This window comes from Lepisosteus platostomus, chromosome 27, assembly GCF_059453375.1.
Source record: "Lepisosteus platostomus isolate fLepPlt1 chromosome 27, fLepPlt1.hap1, whole genome shotgun sequence".
Taxonomy (NCBI): Eukaryota; Metazoa; Chordata; class Actinopteri; order Semionotiformes; family Lepisosteidae; genus Lepisosteus; species Lepisosteus platostomus.
The window spans coordinates 2,689,520-2,709,684 of record NC_142637.1 but is presented as its reverse complement, the minus strand read 5'-3'; the positions used below and the strand labels follow the sequence as shown (position 1 = coordinate 2,709,684).

Here is a 20,165-nt window from a genome sequence, read left to right as displayed (position 1 = left end):
ATTTTATTAGAGCAATTAAGGTGAAGCATCTTGCTTCGGGTTGCAACAGGAATGTCACACCTGTGATTTGAATCCACATCCTTTCAGCTTCAAGGAAGAACCTGAACCACTAATCCACATATCTGGCCAGAAAAAATCAACTCTGCTAGACCCAAAGAAAGAGTAGAGAATTCGACAGTTAGTCAGCATCCAGGAGAGCTCATTGCATATGCTCTGCAGTTGAGCAAACATTTCCCACAAGCTACTTTTAACAGCACAAACTGACACAAATGCAACACCAATAAATCAGGCCGGTTCCATTCTCCTGCCCCATTGTAAGGGGGGGAGTGAACGGCGTCGTGTCCCTGAAAAAATAAGGCGCTATATCTCGGAAACAAAAGCTAATTTCAACGGCACAAATCAGCACAGACGCAGCACTAATGAAGGCACTGGGTTCAATCCTTTGTGCTGTCTGAAGAGGGGCCAACATCACAGAGCTGTCTTCTGCCTGAGGAATAGGGGGGGGAGACATGATTGGTAAGGTCTTGTAAACCAGACTGAATTCTAGGCTGAGGGGTGGGGATATTGAGCAATTTCATTTCCCACATTTGTGTTTCTCCTGTATTCTCTTATGTAGAAAGAAGCTGTTTTCAGATAAAACGTTCTGCGCTGGAATTTTTAATTGCTTTATTATTCTATACACTGTATGAGAATAAAGGAATCCACATGGGACATTGAGTACGCCACAGGTCTCTAGCCCTGGTCCTGGTCCTAATCAATCATAAATTTGGCCTGCAACAGTTTAACCATCATCAACTCTAGAAGTGGTGTGTTCAGTTAGAAAATTAGAGATCATTAGAAAAAAAATTAGAATGGCCCACAAGGAGCAGTGTTTTCTTCATTGAAACATTACTTGCTTAACTGATTAATTGCTTAAACAAGTCTTGCTGATCTTTAAATAGGTGGTTTAAAATAACCTATAAGAGTTACAGAACTCGGGCTCTCTAGGACCACAGTTTGTGTATACAATATGTGCCATTAGATACTGAGTATACAGTACTCAACACTGACCTGTGAGTAAGCAGTACTCAACACTGACCTATGAGTATACAGTACTCAACACTGACCTGTGAGTAAGCAGTACTCAACACTGACCTGTGAGTATACAGTACTCAACACTGACCTGTGAGTAAGCAGTACTCAACACTGACCTGTGAGTATCATGTACCTACATTCAGTGTGTATTTATTTTTTTGAATGGGTGAGGAGATTGCAGTGGTTTTGGTGTACAAATCAGATAGAAATGAAAATTGACTGCAGAGAGCCTATGAAGAGGAAGCACGTTCAGCTGCATTTCATGGTCCTGGCTCAGGGCCCTTCACAAAGCTTCAGGTCTGACGGGCTGTCTAAATATGTTTGAGCACGGATGTTACTGCAAACCACGAAAAGGTAGCTGGTGTGAAAGCAAAAGGAAACAGACGAGACCTACAGAAGCTTTGAAAGCTGCGAGTTCATGCTTGAAATGTTTTCTACTGTGTCTGCTGTTGGCGAAGTCTGAAGTGTATTCAAGCTCGAATTACAGTCCCCTGACCTCCTTCTCAAAGGAAAGTTTTGAAAGAGCTGAGCATCACCCTCATCAGATGCAAACAAAGCAGGGCACAGTTCATCTTATGTATCGAAACTAATATTAGACGCCTTCGTTAAAAACAGCAGACTTTTTGCACTGCAACTATATACACTGGTATGGCGCTGTAGGGACCAGAAGTCACAGTGCAGTTTAGTGTAGTTTTGAAATAAATGTCCCCTGGAGAGCAAAGCAGACATACCTTTGCCTCCTCTGCTCTGAAAAAAAGGACATTTTATAAACCAGGCAGAGCCCAGCTCCTCCTCTTGTGTAACCCTAAATGTCATATTTAGGACAAGGACACAACATATAAATGCACACTGTAAAAGGGCACACGTGGTATGGGAATGTTATTAAACACTAACACAGAAAGTATATTCTGATGTCCAGTTGACTGAAAGTGTTGCACACTCTTTCTAGCGAGGTGAAGAGGTAACAATCGTCACTACCAGCTATGAACAGCAGGTGTGCTGCCTGCTTTCATAATAAAAGGGATCTGTAACTGGATTCTCATCAGTCCTGACTCCTCAGCTTGCAGTCAGGAATGGCTGTTCAATCTTGTGTGTTTTATAGTTTATTCATAACATTAATAGTAGCAGTGATAGTGAAAGAAACCAATACCGCGTGTTACAGTTACTTGTACATACTCTTATTAACTCTAACCACTTTGTTAACCACTGTCAAAAATGGGAGGTGGGGGGTTCTGTATTTTACGCTTAGGATGCACAGAGCATGTCTCTTCTTCAGGTCTTTCAGGTCTCCGCCAATATGGGCATTTTCCTGTTTCTGCAGGAGTAGGTGAGTAGAGGCTGATAAAGTTGAAAGAGGTTCCTGAACAAGAGCAGTGTGAAAGATCACATTCTGCACCGAGGACCAGCCTTGAAACAGATCCAAGTTCTGGTACATCTGGTGTATGTACAACACATGTGTCTGAATCCTTCCTGCCTCAAATCATTTTTTTGATAAAGGTCGCTGAACTGTGCGACTGAAGCTAACCGCCTGTCTTGGTCTCACTGCTGCAGTTCCAGAGAATTCAGGTGTGGAGCCTAGCTCATCAAGCTGCCACAGCAGTTGTGTTCTATTTCTCATTCATGAGTGTTTGCAGAGGCTTTCTGTGTTTCAGTGCTCTGATGTCCTATGAATCAGGTCACAAGAAAAATCAACATGTTTCATGCATACCTCACCTAATTTCACCACAGTCTACAGTACCTACCGGACAAACGGGTTGGCAGTAAATGTATCCATGCATTTGGGGTAAAACTTTCTACGTCCCCTTATACTGTTCAATGCTAATAAATTCACTTCAGCGCAACAGGACAAGAGGCATCAACCTGATCACAATGAATGTCTCTCTGTAGCTTTTCTCTGTTTCTCTGTAGTTGGTGGTTGTTGTTTCCCCTAGTTTTGGTGACTCAAACACCATTCATCCCTACCACAGCACCTCAAAAAATAAAAAGCCAGCTGTATAATTAAGAAACAATACACCGCAAACAAATTAAAAGCTACAAAAACCTACTAGAATCAGGTGCAGAGTTGGAATATGGTCAGAATTAAGATGCTGTTACTAAAATGCTATTCGTTTTCAGCAGAAAAAAAAATCGGAATTCTTTTTCAGAATTGCTGATTGTAAGATACAGTTACAATTGCCACAAACGAAAAAGCTGAAAGGTACAGATGAACAATAAAACTTGGTGTTTGTTTTCGGAAACGGGCAAGTCGGAATTTAGGGATGTAAGACTGAGGTAGGGAGATTTTGCAGTGCTTTGTAATGTCACACTGAAGCTGTAAATCTATTTACTAGAAGTGAAACTTAAGTAAGCCGCCAGATTTACTGATTTTATTTTGACTTTCCTACTTGCCTTCTGCTTTAAGACTGAAACTCTTTCACATGACGGAAGCACAGTAATTGACTTTAGTTTCTAGCATGCTTAAAACATTAAAGGTTTTTTACCGGCTCCAGAAAACAGGGGTGGTTCTAACACTCACATTCAGGATAAAGTGAAGACACCCCCCTACCCTCCACCCCTCTCTGCAGAGACTTCTCCCCCTGGAAACCACCCAAGCTCACCTCACTCCCCCTCCCCCCCAGCTGGCAGAAGGCTGAGGTGCATCTGATCAGGGCACCAGGGCAGACGTGACAGTGACAATCTGTCCTTGGGCCAGCATGTTGCCAACGTCCGGGTGTGTAAAAGCGATGCAATCACAGGCTGGCAGATCTTTTGGAAGCGGGCTTCAACAATGGACCATTAAAAAAATGCACTTTGCAATAAAGGATACCCCAAAACCAGGACACTTGGACAGCAGTTACATGTTAAAGGTGGCAAAAAGAATAGAAGGTGATTCTCTGCTTTGCTGAATCACCACCTGGGTGTCATCCTGTGCATTCATTGTGTTTCTAGTTACATTCATTGTGTCTCTAATTACATTCATTGTGTCTCTAATTACCCACAGATGAATTGGTGAAATGCTGGATATGACACACAAGCTTTCCTAAATTTCCCTCTCCCTCATATACCACCCACCTCTTTTTTCAGTGTTTTCTGTGGTTTTAAACAGTGTGTGGTGAGCCTGTGTGAAACGGCTACAGTGCATCTGCTTCAAAGAGGTAACTACGCTGCTCTCTGTACACAGGCAAATGCAGATCCATGGCTGGGGCTCCATTCTGAAGAGTTCTGACATCAGGCTGTGTGAGAGAAACTCCGCATCAGCGTGAGGTGTTCTCTCAGTGCCAAACGAACAATTCACCGCACAGACAGGATGCATACCTGATCCATGAAGAAGATAATAGTAATCACGTTAGGGAAAAGAACAAAGCTTCAAACCTTGTATACTCTTTCAGAGCCTTACATTCTAGTACTGGATACATCCTATATATATCCAGGATTGTTTCATCCTGCAGGACTTTGGTTGTCCAGTAGGAGTCCATGTGCACAATGTTTCACCCATGAGAAATTTCCATTCTGTAAATGAGGCACAGTTGCAGAAATCTCTCAAACTTGTTCCCCAGAGCAGTTCAGTCACATGCTAGCTGACCACAAGCATGTTTAATAATGACATTACCACATATTCACAAGGTACCTTCTTCCTTTGTGTGCTGTTTTTAGCTCTTTTGGTTTGCGCGACCATTGACAGAACGTCACAGCGCCCAGGCTGCAGCCCCTGTGTAAGAAACGGAGTTGACTTGCAGAGCAGGAAAGTGGGCCACGCTTGATAGCAACAGAGGGATTTAAAAGCTAGCTCCGGCACCTTTTGTCCCTCAACCAATGACTTTAACAGAAATTTTCAAGAACAGAAAGCAAGTCAGTTAGGAAATAGTATGTGTGCTGGGATCTCATAAATACATCCAGTCCTGCTGATTGGATAGCTTATCTGCTTGTCACAGCCCTGTCTCCTCCTCCAGCCCCCATCCACAGAAGTGTGGTCTGTGGTTTAACAAGACTCGCAACACTCTACCTGTGCAGTCTTCTTCTGGTAAGAATGAGAACGCAGTGACATTATTCATCATTGCAAAGGTCCCTTTTACCAGAAAGGCAAGTGAAACACGCCTGAAGGTAGTTTTGCTTTCACTCACAGGCAGCTGAGTTCTCTGGCATGGCAGGGACCAAGCGCCTTTCTCTCTTCCCCTTGGCCATCTTCAGGGCATCTGCCGGCCATCCCGAAGCTGAGAGGGCGATGAAGGCAGCGATCGTGTTCACGTTGCTGGCTGTGGTCGTGGTGGAAGGTAAGATAAGGCTGTTCGCTCCCAGCGTGTGGCCATACATCTCAGTCACCTCACTCTATCGGTTGTGACAGGTAGAGATGCTGTTATCTTGCGATCGGTGGCGGCGCCTGCTGTGATAACCAAAAAGTCAGATAAAGCCTGTGTGAAGAACAAGAAAAAGTGTTCTGGGGGGACTTTGGTAGTAAATGTTTGTACAAAAACACAACGGGGAAAAGCTGCCGCTACACATTTCCAGCCTGACCATCAATAATGACAGAAGACAGAGCCGTGAAGACAAGATCACAGTCAGCCCTGGCGATCAGGAGGATGTGGCAGAGGTGGTCCCTAGTGTCAAGCATAGTGTCCTGGTGTTGCCATTGTCAAAGAATCTCAACATCTTCCATCAAATGACTTTCCAAGAAGCTGACTCACGTTCCACCCACAGAAGAGATGCAAGAGTAGGAAGCTGGAGATTTAGCAGTTGGTTGATTTCTACTACATTATTTTTAGCAATAGACTTTCCCAACGATACGTTGAACTGACCTTTCACACTGTGTGGGTAAGGGAATAAGTATGGTACTGCGGAGAGGTAATTAACGAGCAGCAAGTCGGCCATCTTTACCTGCGGACTCAGTGTGTCAGTGATTCAAGACCCCCCGTGAAAACGCTTCTTGATGGATTCTGCAATAATAATGGGATTCTAATTAAAAATATGCGGGAGATTAAAGCCTATGTTTGCACAAAGAGAAAAACGGTCGTGCTGTGCTGTGCTTTCGTTAGCTGGTGTCTTATATGTAGTGGAAATGTACTGGAAGACATGGATATACGACGGCTGCGTATTTTGTCAATCAATACTTGAAATGATATGACCTAAACCAACTCTTTTTGAAAAAGCAGGAGGGCTGCTTCAAACTGCAACATTAATACATTTTTAAAATCCATCATTTCCAACACAGTGTCCCTGAGTGGGAAAGTCTCGCCTGTGCTGCAGGCAGGATCGAAAGCCTTTTTTAAAAACTAAATTACTGTATAAGACAAAAATCCATACATACAGAAAGAACTGTGCTTTCGTCAGTCTCAGTGAAATGCACTTTGGTTGTCAAACCCAGCAAATTTCCCAAAGGAAACTTTATCTACCCAGATTATAAATTATTTTATATCACTTAATGGCACAAACCCAGCTTTTCCCAATATTGAATGTTATTCCCAACCTCTTCCCACAGGAAAGAAGAGTTCTGAACCTCATAAGTGCAAGGCAGTCATAAGGAGCCCTACAGAAAATGCAACAGGTACTTTCCTTTTAAAACCTCAGCATCACGGCATCGCTCACTCAAAACAGTTCTACATTTTCAGGCACATGAAAAGCTGGTATCATACTTCATATATCATATACGTATACATCATATAATACTGCAAATCTTAGTAAGGTAATGATAAAAAAACACAGAAGTCACCAAGGAGTTCAATGAGTAGAATGAGTAATAAATGGATTAATAATGCAAATGGTTCGTAAATCTGCCCTTGGTTATACATAACAGATAAGAGCTGACTTCCTTTGAGGTGTTAAATCTAGAGTATTGTTAAAATGTGGGTACAAATTACTGATAGTATAGTCACTGGAACTTGCTCAGCTGGTCAGGTAGCCTCTTTTCTTGGGAGTAGGTGGTGGGGGCAGCTAGCTACCTCCCTCATGGGGATCAGACAGGGATCCTTAGCTGTTCAAACCACCTGAGGCACCTCAGCTCCTGAAGTATCATATGACTGCTTTCATTGTGCACACATATGAGCTCTATTTTAGTGTGCAGGACCCAAGTATGAAGCTTTAGACAGCGATGCCTGCTGTGTGCTTCCTGCTGCATCTGTCATTTAGTAACATATCTTGGATCCCAGTTGGGAGAATCTCAGTCACTGTCATTGACGTTCTTTAAACACCCCCACCCTGGTGTCTCTGTCTTCCAAGGAGACTCACTCGAGGCTCCATCTGACCTGCACTGCTACAAGAAGACCACTGATCCCAATGCGGACTTCACCTGCAAGTGGACACCTGGGATGTCCGCTGTGAATGCCACATACATCCTGCATTACTGGTGGGTTAACAGCACCTCTTCCTCCAGGAAGTGCTGTTGATGGACTTTGACATCGGAAAAGAATAACAGACATCCCAGCTGTCACTCCTCAGTGTTTGAGGATGTGGTGGATGTATTTAGGCAATTCATCCATTTTCTTACCACTTCATCCATTTCAGGGTCACGCAGACACGCACACTCACACCACGGCCAGTTTTCCCAGAAGCCAATTAGCCAACCAGAATGTCTTTGGACTGTGGGAGGAAACCAAAGAGAACATGGGGAGACCGTGCAAACTTCACGCAGACAGCATCCTGGGACTGGAACTGAACCCAGGGCCCCAGGGCTTTTTTAGCCCTGCCACTCATTAGTTTATGTTTGACAAAATATTTTAGCAAGGTTATCATGACATTACCGAAAGAGTGTGGTTTAGTTATGTCAAACACATTATTTTAGGTGCTAACAAGCGAGCATCGCAACAGCATTTTGCTAATGTTGTATTTGGAATGGGACACCACTGCGCAAAATGTCTGGACAATGTCCCACTAAATTACCGTGTTTCGGCTCTTTTGTAAATGTTACCGATGTGCACAGTGTTGGTTAGCAGGCATTCTCCTCTTCACTGTAGCTAATGCACTCTTGCAAGTGAGCTCCAGCCATTTTGACTAAAAATGACTCTTTTCTCTTTTATCCTCACTTGTCTACATGAAACATCATCTATCAGGTGTTAGGCCAGTCTTGAATTTGATCTCAATCATTTTGAATGTCATTTTCTGCTTCAAGTGTTTGCCAATCCTCCTAACTTTGTATCATCTGCAAATCTGGTCTAGTCTATTAACTATCCCACAATCTAGATAATTTACGTACAGTAAACTAGGAAGAGCACAGTACAGACCTAGTCCAGATCCACGTGGTACACCACTGATTATATCAGCCCAATTTGAGCACTCACTCATTCACTATGTAGTTTGTACTCTCTTTTGTCAATTCAGCCACAAGCTTTTCCCTGAACGCCTTCTCCCTGCAATCTGAGAATTAATATTTAATGAAGAACTTTATCAAAAGACTTCTGGAAAAAAAATCTGTCTAACATCACAATATTCTTCTAACATAACAATACTGTAAGTTGACATCCTTTCTAATTTGATGATCTTAACCTAGTAGAATGCCATTGCTTTCTTATGGATAGCTTGTGATATACATTTTGCTCACCAAATCTTACAAAACTGTTGGGTCTGTTCCAGTGTCCTGAACAAAATGGAGGACTGCCACAGCTTTGATGCTGGCCTCTCCCATTCCTGCTTCCTGAATAGGGATGGCCTACACACTAGAATGGGAATTGGGATGTGGGTGGAAGCCCACCAAGGATACAGAACCTACAAGTCTCCTGTGTTTTCCGTGGTTCTGATCCATTCAAGTGAGTTGCCCTGCCTCTGGTTTTGATTTCCTGCCCTCATATTTCAGTGATAAGGATCTGGGCTCTTTGCTCTAAAAAGTTGATCACGCTCTGGGTTACAGGTCGGTGTGGAGTTATTTAATTAGAGTTTAATTGTTATTTATTTAATTGAATTAAAGGAAGGATCAGTCATACGTAATTTGAATGTGGCCCTTATGTGACAACTTTATGTACCTTCACAGATCGTTAGGACACTATAGCAACATTAATACTGATTTATTACTATTATTCCAATACGTCAGTTATCACAATAATACTCAACAGCTGGCACACTAGAGGGGACAGCATGTTTTAGGGTTAGTACTGGGGTTAGGGTTAAGAGTAAGGGTGAGACTGGGTTTTGGGTTAAGCACATAGCCAGTTGAATACGTACATGCTCTGGAAGACAGGGTTCAAAGAATCAAATGAATGGCTTTCTCGCACCATGTGCAGCCCCTGTGAAGGTCTTACGCTGACTACATAAAACCCCAAACATGGAATATGCCATTTAAATTGGCTGGAAGGTAAACTTTAACGGAAGGACCATTAAAAAATTATCCTATATGAACACAATAAGGAATGAAATATAGAACTGAATTAGAGATTTTAATAGAAACTCTTCCATGTGTCTAGAAATGAATTCCCTTGTGACTTTCTGTCCCGCTCATGACAGCCAAGTACGATCCCCCGCAGATTGAGAAGATGTTGAGGTCTTCGGGGGGCCTCGTCTTGAAATGGAGGAAACAAGTGGGAGAAGACAAAGGCTCAATGAATGAGATCCAGTTCAGACAACTGGGAGAACTGGAATGGAGCAGTGTAAGTCCGCCCCGCCACTGGCCTGGATAAGCCATCAATGGCAACACAATGTCATGATATTAACATGGACAAAGTGCACAAATACTTTTTCTTGGTGTAAAGGGACACAGTAATGCTCTTACCCACAGCATTACAAACATGGTGAATTTACCACGTATGAAACATGAGCTGAAAGAATGAGAAATTTAATTTTTCTCCTTTATAGTAACACAGGATCCTCTTAATCAATTTAATTGAAAAGGCGAAAACATTTGTGCAGCAACACAAAGAGAAACATACAATAGCTTTGTTCTTTTACTCATGACCTTGAAGTATATTTATCAGGCCTGGGTCATTCATGCATATATATCTTTTTATTACTTTTTAGATTATGTGCAATACTTCAGATGGCAAACATACTGAAGGTAAGACTCTGGATTCCTCTCTTGTTATTTAAAATATTCACCTTAGCACAGATGAAAGTTAGTTATTATTTAGAAAATTACATAAAAAGGACATATGGCTGAATCCAATCCAAAATGCTAAAAGGAAGGAAAATTAGTCCATAATAGACACATACAACTGTGAGTGAAAGCTTACAACATTTTTAAATAATGTGCCAACATTTTTAAATCAGCGAAGGACCTGTAATAGAGTTAGCATTAGCCACCACAAACATGTATCTACTGTACATTAACTAGTCTGTTTTAAGCCAGCAAAGGTCATAAAAGCTCATACAGACAGTCTAACAAAGTGTTTATAACGCATCAATGCGTGCAAGTTGTGTAACCTACTGCATGTTGTGGTTTGAGCTTCGCAAACTCAGCAAGATCTCTGTTCACCTCAGAAGTCGAAATGTGCTCCTGCCTAGAATCCTCATCTTCGGAACTGCTTATCTCTGTGGCTTTGGGTTTCGAAGAAAAAAAAAGTCTGAACATTGTGAAGAAAATTAAATAAAAATTGACACACACAGCTGTTTACCATAATTGCTATTGAAAAGAATTTCGGAACTGTTGAACTGTTCCTGTTATGCAAAACAACTGCGTCTTGATCAATTATCGTGTTAAAGTTTACTTGTAATATTTCCCCATGGTGGAAATTCATAAAATAAAAGAGAACTTGATAAAAAGAGAACACACAGTCTTTCCTCCTGACTTAATTCTTTACAAGTCAACAGAATGTGAAAATATAATAAGATTTCATGATATAGCTTTGACTAAGAAAGACAAACCCACATGTCCTGTTGTTGCCCTGACCTACATTAATTAGAGTCACTGCCTTTCCTTCCTGCATTTCTAACACTATGTCCCTCAGATACATTCACTCACCACAGCAGCCCTTTGCTTGCTCCAGTGACCGGAGGGATCCGTCTCTTTATGTCAGTATGTTGAAGGAAAACGACACAGTGGCACAGTATTTAGTATTGCTGCCTCACAATCCTAGGGCCCTGTTCAATTCCTGGGGTGCTGTCTGGGTACAGATTGTATGTTTCCCTCAGACTGTTTCTCCAACTTTTATCTGGTTGCTCTGGTTTCTCCCCAGTGTCCGAAGACATGCTGGTAGGTTAATTAGGTTAACTGGCTCCTGGGAAAACTGACCATGGTGTGACTGGTGTGAATGGGTACACATTCCACTTGTTTCTGTTGTTTTTCCTTTTTTGTGCTCTTATAATAAAATATAGTTGTTGATCTCAAAAAAGGCAAAACCCTTTCTTTGCAGAGAAATGCACTCTGACACTGCACAATCTGACTGTGTATGAAGTCCGTGTGAGACGCACTAGCAAAGTGATCAACTGGAGCGAGTGGAGCCGAACCGAGATTGTCCCAGCAGGTAAGCCCCCGGGGTGTTTGTGTTTGTGGTGATACTGCAGGAAAACATATTATTGTGACTGCAGCACTACCGCCTCCTAGTCTAACTTGTCAGGTCTCAGAAGCTGAGCAAGGCTGGGCCTGCCCGGCACTGTGAACTGAGACTTCCAAGCGTAACTGCTGCTGTAAGCGGTGTTGTGGGACCAGCAGGTGGCGCTCTTATCCAAAAACAGAATGTCCAAATCATTGCTCCAGCAAAGGGGCCGGCAGGGTGGTGTATTAGCATTGCTGCCTCGCAGTGCTGGCACCCTGAATTCAAATCCAGACCTGGGGTGCTGTCTGTGTGGAGTTTGTATGTTCTCCCTGTGTTCCTGTAGGCTTCCTCTGGGTGCTCGGGTCTCCTCCAAAGACATACTTATAGGTTAACTGACTTCTGGGAAAACTGGCCCTGGTGTAAATGTGTGCGTGTCTGTGTGGCCCTGTGGTGGACTGGTGTCCAGTCCAGGGTGTACCCTGCCTTGTGCCTGTTGCTTGCCAGGATAGACTCCAGCTCCCCCGTGACCCTAAATTGGATGAAGCAGTTAGAAAATGGATGGATGGATGGATTAATTAGTGTCATTGGAACTCCTATAGTTAATTGTTATTATTTAATTCAACATGAATGTCCACTCTTCCCTACATGCTGCGTTACTCATGACACTGTGGATTTGAACTCCAGCCGCCTCACAATCTTTACTGTTCTCCTCCTTCCTGCTCGCAGAAATTCACAAGGAGCCTCAGGTGAACATGACTGTGGGCAAACTGCTCAAAGGCGTCCGCAAACTGAGGTTGTCCTTGGAGGTAAGCGAGTGCTCCGAGACAGCCAGAGACACTTCTTATGCGTTCAGGTTTTTGTCAGCCTCTTCAGTTTTACATCTGGACAAATGTAGACTTTACAATGGAAGCCTATTTCCACAAATCTGCTATGGAGGTCAATGTCAATTTTCTGTCTAAGGCTGATGAATTTTGAGATAAAACCAAAAGCAAACTGTAGGTCCTTCAGGATGCCAAACATATCCTTAAGGGCTGAGTGGGAAATCCATCTGTACCTTAGAGGTTTTAGATCGAATTTTCTATTCCAAATCCTATCCCGAATCCAAAGGAGTTTCTGATTTTCACCTCACCTTCCCTCTTAGTTTCTTAATTGAACTAGTGATGATTGATTAACACATCAATTGTTCATACTGAACTCATGTCAAATCAGAATATACCCAGGACATCTTCCTTGTTATTCACTTTGCTCAGCACCCAACTATGCTCTAATCTAATTTTATACTCATATTACATACCCAAATAGTGTGTTCAGCTTTGCATTTTCTCATGCAACAAACTTAGTGCCAAAGCAGCATTTAATTTAGTTTATTTTTTCCTTTAGGTTCCGATTGCTCGTGCTCTACTGGGAAATGTACAGTACAATCTAACGTTTCACAGCCCACCATGTCAGGAGGATATTCCCACAACGACTCTTAACGCAACAAAGATAAAAAAACCCATCTCTGGCTCAGAAGTGAAGGTGTCCATTGTAGCATTCAACAAAGTAGGGTCATCCCCGCCTAAACTGCTTAAAATTCCTGCTGTGGACCTTAAAGGTAAAAACAAAATCAAAATACCCAGGATGTCACTTGCACTGTTAGAATGAAAATGCACAAGTCTCAGTATAAGAAGTTCGAGCAGGGAGCTGTGTCAGCATGTGTAGGCCGCAAAGGAACAGGTAGAAGTGAATACCATGGTGAAAGGAAAAGAGAAGACAGTTAAAGTTTACACTGTGAAAAACACTGTTCTTTAACATATACAGTAGTAATTAAAGTAGTTTGTGTCAAAGTTTAAACATTTTCAAATGATTCAGGGTTAATAAGACTGAATTGAACATAACAGATTCACAGGGCCCACTCTTCCTGGGTCTTCTAAGGAATACTCTAAGAAATACTTTTGGCTTTGGTGATGTTATTAATATTAAGTATTAAAGTTGAGAATCAGAAATTCCCTGAAAAACTCGCAGGACTGTGTCTGATTTAACATGCCATTTAAACTTTTTAGACAGTTTTTGGATAAAACACAGCTTTACATTTTCTCTTTACGCTTTAATTGATGCTAGACATCATTTTTCAAATTACAGCCTAATTTAATCTGGAATACGTAATTAATTCATTCTCATTTATGAAACAGATACAGTATGAAACACCTTTAAATATGACAGACTAGACCATATTACAAGACATTCTTGAAAGTCTTTGCCGAAGAGAGCAGAGAGAAATAACTGTTAGCCACAGATATAGGTTACAGCTGTCATTCCTGTTCAGAATGCAAAACAATTTTATATTCCTTAGTATAGGTCTTATGCTCTGTGTTGCAGTAAAGCTGTTTTTCCTCTTGCAATTTACTGCCTGCTCCTTTTTTTCCCTATTTTAAAAAAGAAAGAATATGGAATCTGTGATTTTTCAAGCAATGCTGATACCTGTCCTCCTTCTTATCAGTCATAGATTTGTGTAGATAGACCTTGGTGTGGTATTATATTATAGTGTCCTGAAAGTTCAGGACGAACTAAAACCCTTCGTCTTTTCTTGTCCTGGACAGATCTCCGTCCCTTTAGCTTCAAGAACCTCACCAAAAACATGAAATGGTGTGTGGAGTGGTACAAGGCGACAACACCCCGAGAGAAGAGTCGGCATTTTATAACACGCACTCCAGTCGATTTTAAAGACATGATTAATAGCACAGGAGGTAACTACTTTAATGGACCTACTATTTTATCTTAACTTCATGTCTTCTGTGTAGTACACAGGAGTATGTGTTTCAATACCAGAGGAAAATTACGTGGGCAATAAACATTTTTACTATTCCCTGCAGCAGTTGGCTGTGAGTTAGTTAAAGGCAGCTTTAAAACCAGAAAAAATACATTCAGAGAACGAATTCTCTCTGCAACTGTCCTAATATCTTAACTCAAATATGGTGCAGCTGCCCCCTGGTATAACTTGTCCCTTGGCCAGGAGGCTGACCCTCAGCCTAACAGGTTGAGCCAAATATCGCTATACTGAAATAATCATTAATCATCCTTAAATCTAGCTGAGATGAGAAACACCTCATAACTAACTGACCCTCCTGTGTTTTATAAAGTATTCTCTTTTCTGCCGTCTACTGTAGGAGAAGCTGAAGACTTCAAGCTCTACTATTTCATTATTCACCAGCTGACCCACAGAGGCACGATGAAGACAAGAGGATGGTCTGAAGGATACCAGAAGGAAGGCAGTAAGTTATGGCTTGGCTTCCACCAGACACACATCTGTAGGACGTCCCATGCAAAATGCAGCAGGCAGAGTGTCCTCACGTGTGCACGCTGTTAAGAAACAGCTGACCTCCAAAAAAAGTGTTTTTTCCCAACTCTGGCTCATCAGTAAGTTTAAGATGTGCATGTATTCATATTTTTAAATATAATTAGACAGGGCCCTGGGTTCAAGTCCTAGTTTGCTACCTGCATGTAAATGTTATGTTTCCCCATGTTTCCCTGGGTTTCCTCCCACAGTTCAGAGACATGCTGCTAGGTTTACTGGCTTCTGGGAAAATTGGTTTGTGTCTGTGCCCCAGCGCTGTGAGTCAGCAAAACTAACCACTGCGCCACTGTGCCGCCCACTCAAGAACAAAAAAAATTCCTGGCACTTTTGTGAGGTGTCTGTTATTGTAAATACTGTAAGTTACTCTGTATTGGGTATGTATCTGTCTTACTTGTTGTGGATCCACAGTCCAGTCTTGTACTTTTCCGTTTATCCCACCATCCTGTGTCAAAGTTACAGAGCCTGTCTCACCCCTTGATTAAACTGAGGCTTCCTGGCCATCAACAAGAGCCCGGGGTGGAGTTTAGGGTATTGAACCTGGCACTCATGGTGCAGCAAGTCAGTCTTGTCTGAGTGTAGTAACCTTGAACGTGTGACTGTAACACAGCCTGCTGTGTGTCAATACAGTAGTAACTTTAGTAATAGAAATAGATGTTTATATAGTTTGCAGCACAAGAGCACTTCATTAAACAGACATTTTCTTCGCATCGCCTTTTCATGAGTTCCTGTGTTCACTCACAACACAGGCAAGCTTTCTGTGATTTCTCCACTGCATGCACCATCTTCAGTTTGACATTGTTTTAAAACATTTTGGTTGTGGTTTATCACAGCACCTAGGAGTAGCCCCAAGAAAGTCACATTGCTCAATGTAACAGTGAACTCCGCCGTGGTGAAATGGGCCCCCATACCTGTTCCAGACCAGCAGGGCTTTCTACAGCACTATGTCATCTACATCACAGCCGGCAACCGCACCAGGGAAGGTAATAAAGAAGCACATGTTGCCCAGTTCTGGCTGTGTAACATGATGATGCGTATGACCTCTTCTGACTGAGCCAGCCCTGTGCAAACTCTATTAAACTGGACAATCAAAACTGCAGATGAGCAGTATCATTGATCAAATCTGGCAATGCCATGCACAGAGAAGCTGAGAGAGCACTCATTTTAACTTCTCTTTTTCCTACTGTGTGAAATGTGTCTCTTCCTTTCTAACACAATACATATAAATATATACTGTATCAATGCTAATGTCGTCTAAATGTGTTTTCAGTCTATTATGGAACGTGGAGCTTTGGAACCTCCTCAGGGCACCTTTGCTCTCTTCACTTATTTCTCCTTTCTTGCAGTTCAGGTTGATGCCTCAGAGACTCATTACAAAATTCAGGAACTCACAGCTGCCACCACCTATAGTGTCCAGATTGCTGGGAAAACAGCAGCAGGTCTTGGACCGAAAAGCGATGCAGAGCCCATCCTAACAAGCAATATACCTCCCACCAAAGGTAGGCTCTTGCTGTGGCAGTAAAGTATGTGGTGTAGGCCTTTCTTTGATAAACTGAGTTTTTCCTCAATTGAACACTGTCTAATGCAAGGATTTTCTCTTAGGTTGGAATGTGATCTGGATCACCATAGCCATTGCTATATTTACACTGATTTTCACAGGCTTGGGCAGCTTCGCAGCCAAGAGGTAACTGAACATTTGCTTGGTATTACTTCTGTAAACTCACATTTCTGTGCTTCAAAGATGAGTTGGTACATTAGTTGGTCTAAGAGGCAGAACTGAAGCACTGGCTACGAATTCATGATGAATTCATGAACAGCACCTCACTATCGACTTCATTATATGTTTGAACCTTTAGCCAGTGTTTAAGAAGTTTGCATTTGTAGTACAGAGAAAGGGGGAATTCAAATAATACAACATCACAAACCACATAAAACATTCTGGTGTTATTCTCGTGCCAATTCATCAGAATTTGATGTGCAATCACGAGTGTTACCTTGATATCTCACTGTGGAAACTGTCCTCTTTGTTTCTCCCTATCTTTTTAAAATATCTTTGGAAACCCACTTCCGAACAGTGTGTATAGAGCTGAAAAGGTTATGGCAGGTGAAGCAGGTGTTTAGATTTTCAGAAAACGTCATGAATTATGTACAGGAGAGTAAAGACAGTCCTATTGATTTTTCAACATTTCAGGCTCAAAAGAAAGTTCTTTCCTGCTGTACCTAGTCCAATGAGCACTGAGGCGCTGACCTTAACCAATCTGAAAATAAAAGAGGTGAGAAAAAAATATTTCATACATGGAATTCATTTACAGAGTACTCCTGGGTATTTCACTTTCCAGAGGAAATTATTTTAGAACATATGAGCTTTGAACTGAGGTGAACTGACACCCATGCTGTCCTTTCAAAGTACAAGAAAAAGCTCATGATCACAATTGGTCCATTCAGCTAACAGCAGCTGGCTCAATCTGCATGAGAAGTGTGTAGCATCTTCAATGGTTTTTTACAGCCTGAATTGCACTTCCTGTTTGCTGTTTTGTTTTTGCGTTCAGCAGAGCTCAAATCAGCCTTCTATCTTGCGGCGCAGAGCCCTGAGGAGAGCCTGGTCTGCTGCTACTTCACAGTCCTCAAACCCCATGTGGCCTATCAAGTGCTGAACTATTCCCACTGTAGAGAATAGCCTCTTCGGCCTTCCAGGGTGTATTCTCATCTTGACAGTGGAGTGTGTGCTTGCCAGTGTAGTGTATTACGATGTACTGTAGCAGGGAATGTGCTCATCCATTTTAAGTTGCAAAACAAGAGAAACAAAAGCAAGCATTTTTTACTTAAGCGGTTATTTAAATGCTCCAAAATTATTTTCATGCCTCGCACAGTTATAATGGTAATGGAACACTTTTTGCTGACATCACGATTTAATATCCAATGTCACAATTATGTGAAGAATTTAAAGGTGTGTGTGACAGCTATTTCTTCAAGTACTTCACAAACCCAAAAGCACTGTGTATTACAGAACCAAGAGGGATTGTCTGTGTTGATCTAGTCTAGTCTTTTTAAACACTTGAGATTTTGTAAATTGGAATTACCCCTAACAGGGGCATCTGCTGACCCTGAAAAGATAACAATAGTAGTAAAAGTAGTAACAATAGTAAAAGGACAACTATTATTTTTTTACTAATGGACACTTCTTTTTAACATATATCAATGCTATAGATTCTTTTATAGCTAACGAACTTGTCACAACTGCAGATAATACAAAAATAGAATGATCCGTAAATGCTGTAGGAAAGTAAATTTAATAAAAATCTAGAATTCAAGTTTGGGTGAGCATGCAATTCCCAGAAATACGCATTCAAGATATGCATAGGAAATTAAGTAGCTTTCTATGAAAAAGACTGTTCTGACACATAAATGAAAAATAAGACAATATGACACATTTTCATCTTAATCCAGACAACATGGGCATGCAATAAGAAATGAACAACAGTGTTAGGATACATAGTTGAAAGTGTAGAACTTATATCAAATGATTTGGAAATTGTATGCATTCATACATTCATGAGATCTCTTTAAGAATGTTATTTCAGAATATTCCTGCTTTGAAATTAGTATAGAGGAGAGCAACCAGGTACTGTACATTCCGGGGGTCAAAAGAATGTCCTACACTGAAAGTCTACAATACAATAATGTCTTTAGTCTAGAACAGAGAAGATTGTGAAGGGCACTGATTTAAATGTACAAATGCCTTGCCTTGTCAAAGACATACTGTAGACCAAACTAAGCCACTGGCTGACTTGGTCACACACGAAGGACACTGAGAGGGGGGGCTGATGGACACCTCACTGCTCTCCACAGGAAATTCTTCCACAGGATGAAGAGGTTCTCATGGGAGACTTGCAGGTGGTGCTCCAGAAAAGCACTGGTCTGCCCTCGGAGGACGTGGTTTCGATGGAGCTTGGAGAGACCGAAACATGCGAAGGAGACACCGAGACTCTCTCGGAGTCGTGCCGCACTCCAGATGCGGAGTTCTTCTTAAGCTCTGATTACCGGAGGCAGATGCTCAACCTCCCTGCGTGTGAACCAGGCCAGGAGGCGCTGGAGCTCTCAGAGAACATTTGCAGCTACGGAGAAACTGCTTGCGAGGTGACGACACCCACCTACAAGAACGGCCTGGTCTTCGAAATGAAAGGGGAAGGTAACACCAGTGAGGAGAGTATTCCCATGAGGCTGTAGGAGTTTACAGTGAAAACACAGCTGTGAGAAATGCATATACTGGTAGGATACTCAGTGATCTTAAAGACAAAAGGGCACCAACTATAAGCATGCATGGTACAGCATTATCATGCCATGGTACCTTTAACTGTGTGGGTGAGAGGAAATAAACATCTACAGAAACCAGCCAGGCAGACGTGCGGAAGAAAAGATGGAAAGGCAAGGTACAGCTCTGCATCTGCAAAGGAAAAGAACCTGGGCTTCTCTAACCTCCGAGACTGGAGGGTTCTGCAGGGATGGATGAGAATTACTGAAGGCGCACTCACCTACTGAATGTTGCTGCCTCTAAACAGTGTGTGGCTCATGAGTCAGCAAGTCTAGGAAAGCTCCACTTGACGTCTAGTGGCACGGAATTAACTATCTCAACATGTAACAGGAGCCAACTCTGTTAGGTGCTTTACAACCACGCAAGACCATGTTATCGTACATGAGTTTTGATAGGTAAAACGTGTAGTGGTACAGAGAATGCAGTAATGTGCAGCCTATTATTACTACTGGCTAGTCAGACACCTTTATCCAGGGCAATGTGTATTGTATGCAATGTTACCTTTTAAAATTTTTACTGGATGAGCTTTTCTCTAGGAGAAGAGAAATTGAAGAGAATATTGCAATAGCCTGTTGTATAAGCAGAGAGAACCCAGGCTACAGCCCACACTGTCTGTGTTTAGCAGATAAACAGGATTTTAGAAATGATCTGTTTCATATATCTTTTAAGAGGAAAACTTTATCAGTTACAAACTGAGATTTTTTAAATAAAAACTGTGTAACTTTGGGTTTAAGGGACTTTCAACATGTCCTATAGTCGTGTTGCAAAATACAGATCGGGTGTTTTTTTTTTCATTATCTGAAAGGTACAGGCTGACCCAAAAAATAAGAAAGTCACAACCCAAGCAAAACCGCCTTCCACTTCAAAGAATTAAAAAGCAGTCATCTGGTTGAACATTACAGCGTATTTTGAAAAGGGTTTTACTCAAATTTGTAAATGGACAAAATTTCACTTATAGTCCCGCTCTTAATTAATATCATTCCTTCAAGATAAATTAGTATTATTTTTGTGCTTCCAGACCTCAATGGTCATGATATGTAAGTTCCACCCATTCTAAATCAATAAAAGTTTCTGAATCTGA

General features: G+C 41.8%; 1 protein-coding gene across 1 annotated transcript; it reads left to right on the top strand.

Moving 5' to 3' along the window:
* Nucleotides 1-5,000: 5,000 nt before the first annotated feature.
* On the top strand, nucleotides 5,001-20,165 carry il12rb1 (interleukin 12 receptor subunit beta 1). The gene is made up of 16 exons (XM_088622048.1): nucleotides 5,001-5,324; nucleotides 6,527-6,592; nucleotides 7,264-7,390; nucleotides 8,614-8,786; nucleotides 9,478-9,620; nucleotides 9,988-10,024; nucleotides 11,319-11,429; nucleotides 12,168-12,247; nucleotides 12,822-13,035; nucleotides 14,021-14,167; nucleotides 14,588-14,692; nucleotides 15,606-15,755; nucleotides 16,119-16,271; nucleotides 16,375-16,456; nucleotides 16,964-17,045; nucleotides 18,622-20,165. Exons 1-16 carry the CDS (start codon nucleotides 5,195-5,197, stop codon nucleotides 18,997-18,999), a joined length of 2,178 nt encoding a protein of 725 aa, XP_088478174.1. The 5' UTR covers nucleotides 5,001-5,194; the 3' UTR covers nucleotides 19,000-20,165.

What these genes read in the sequence shown, in the direction of transcription:
- il12rb1 (XM_088622048.1), top strand. Translation starts at nt 5,195, where the DNA reads ATGGCAGGGACCAAGCGCCTTTCTCTCTTCCCCTTGGCCATCTTCAGG. An exon ending in CCCTACAGAAAATGCAACAG is followed by an intron (nt 6,593 to 7,263) that starts GTACTTTCCTTT and finishes CTGTCTTCCAAG; the next exon opens with GAGACTCACTCGAGGCTCCA. An exon ending in ACATACATCCTGCATTACTG is followed by an intron (nt 7,391 to 8,613) that starts GTGGGTTAACAG and finishes GGTCTGTTCCAG; the next exon opens with TGTCCTGAACAAAATGGAGG.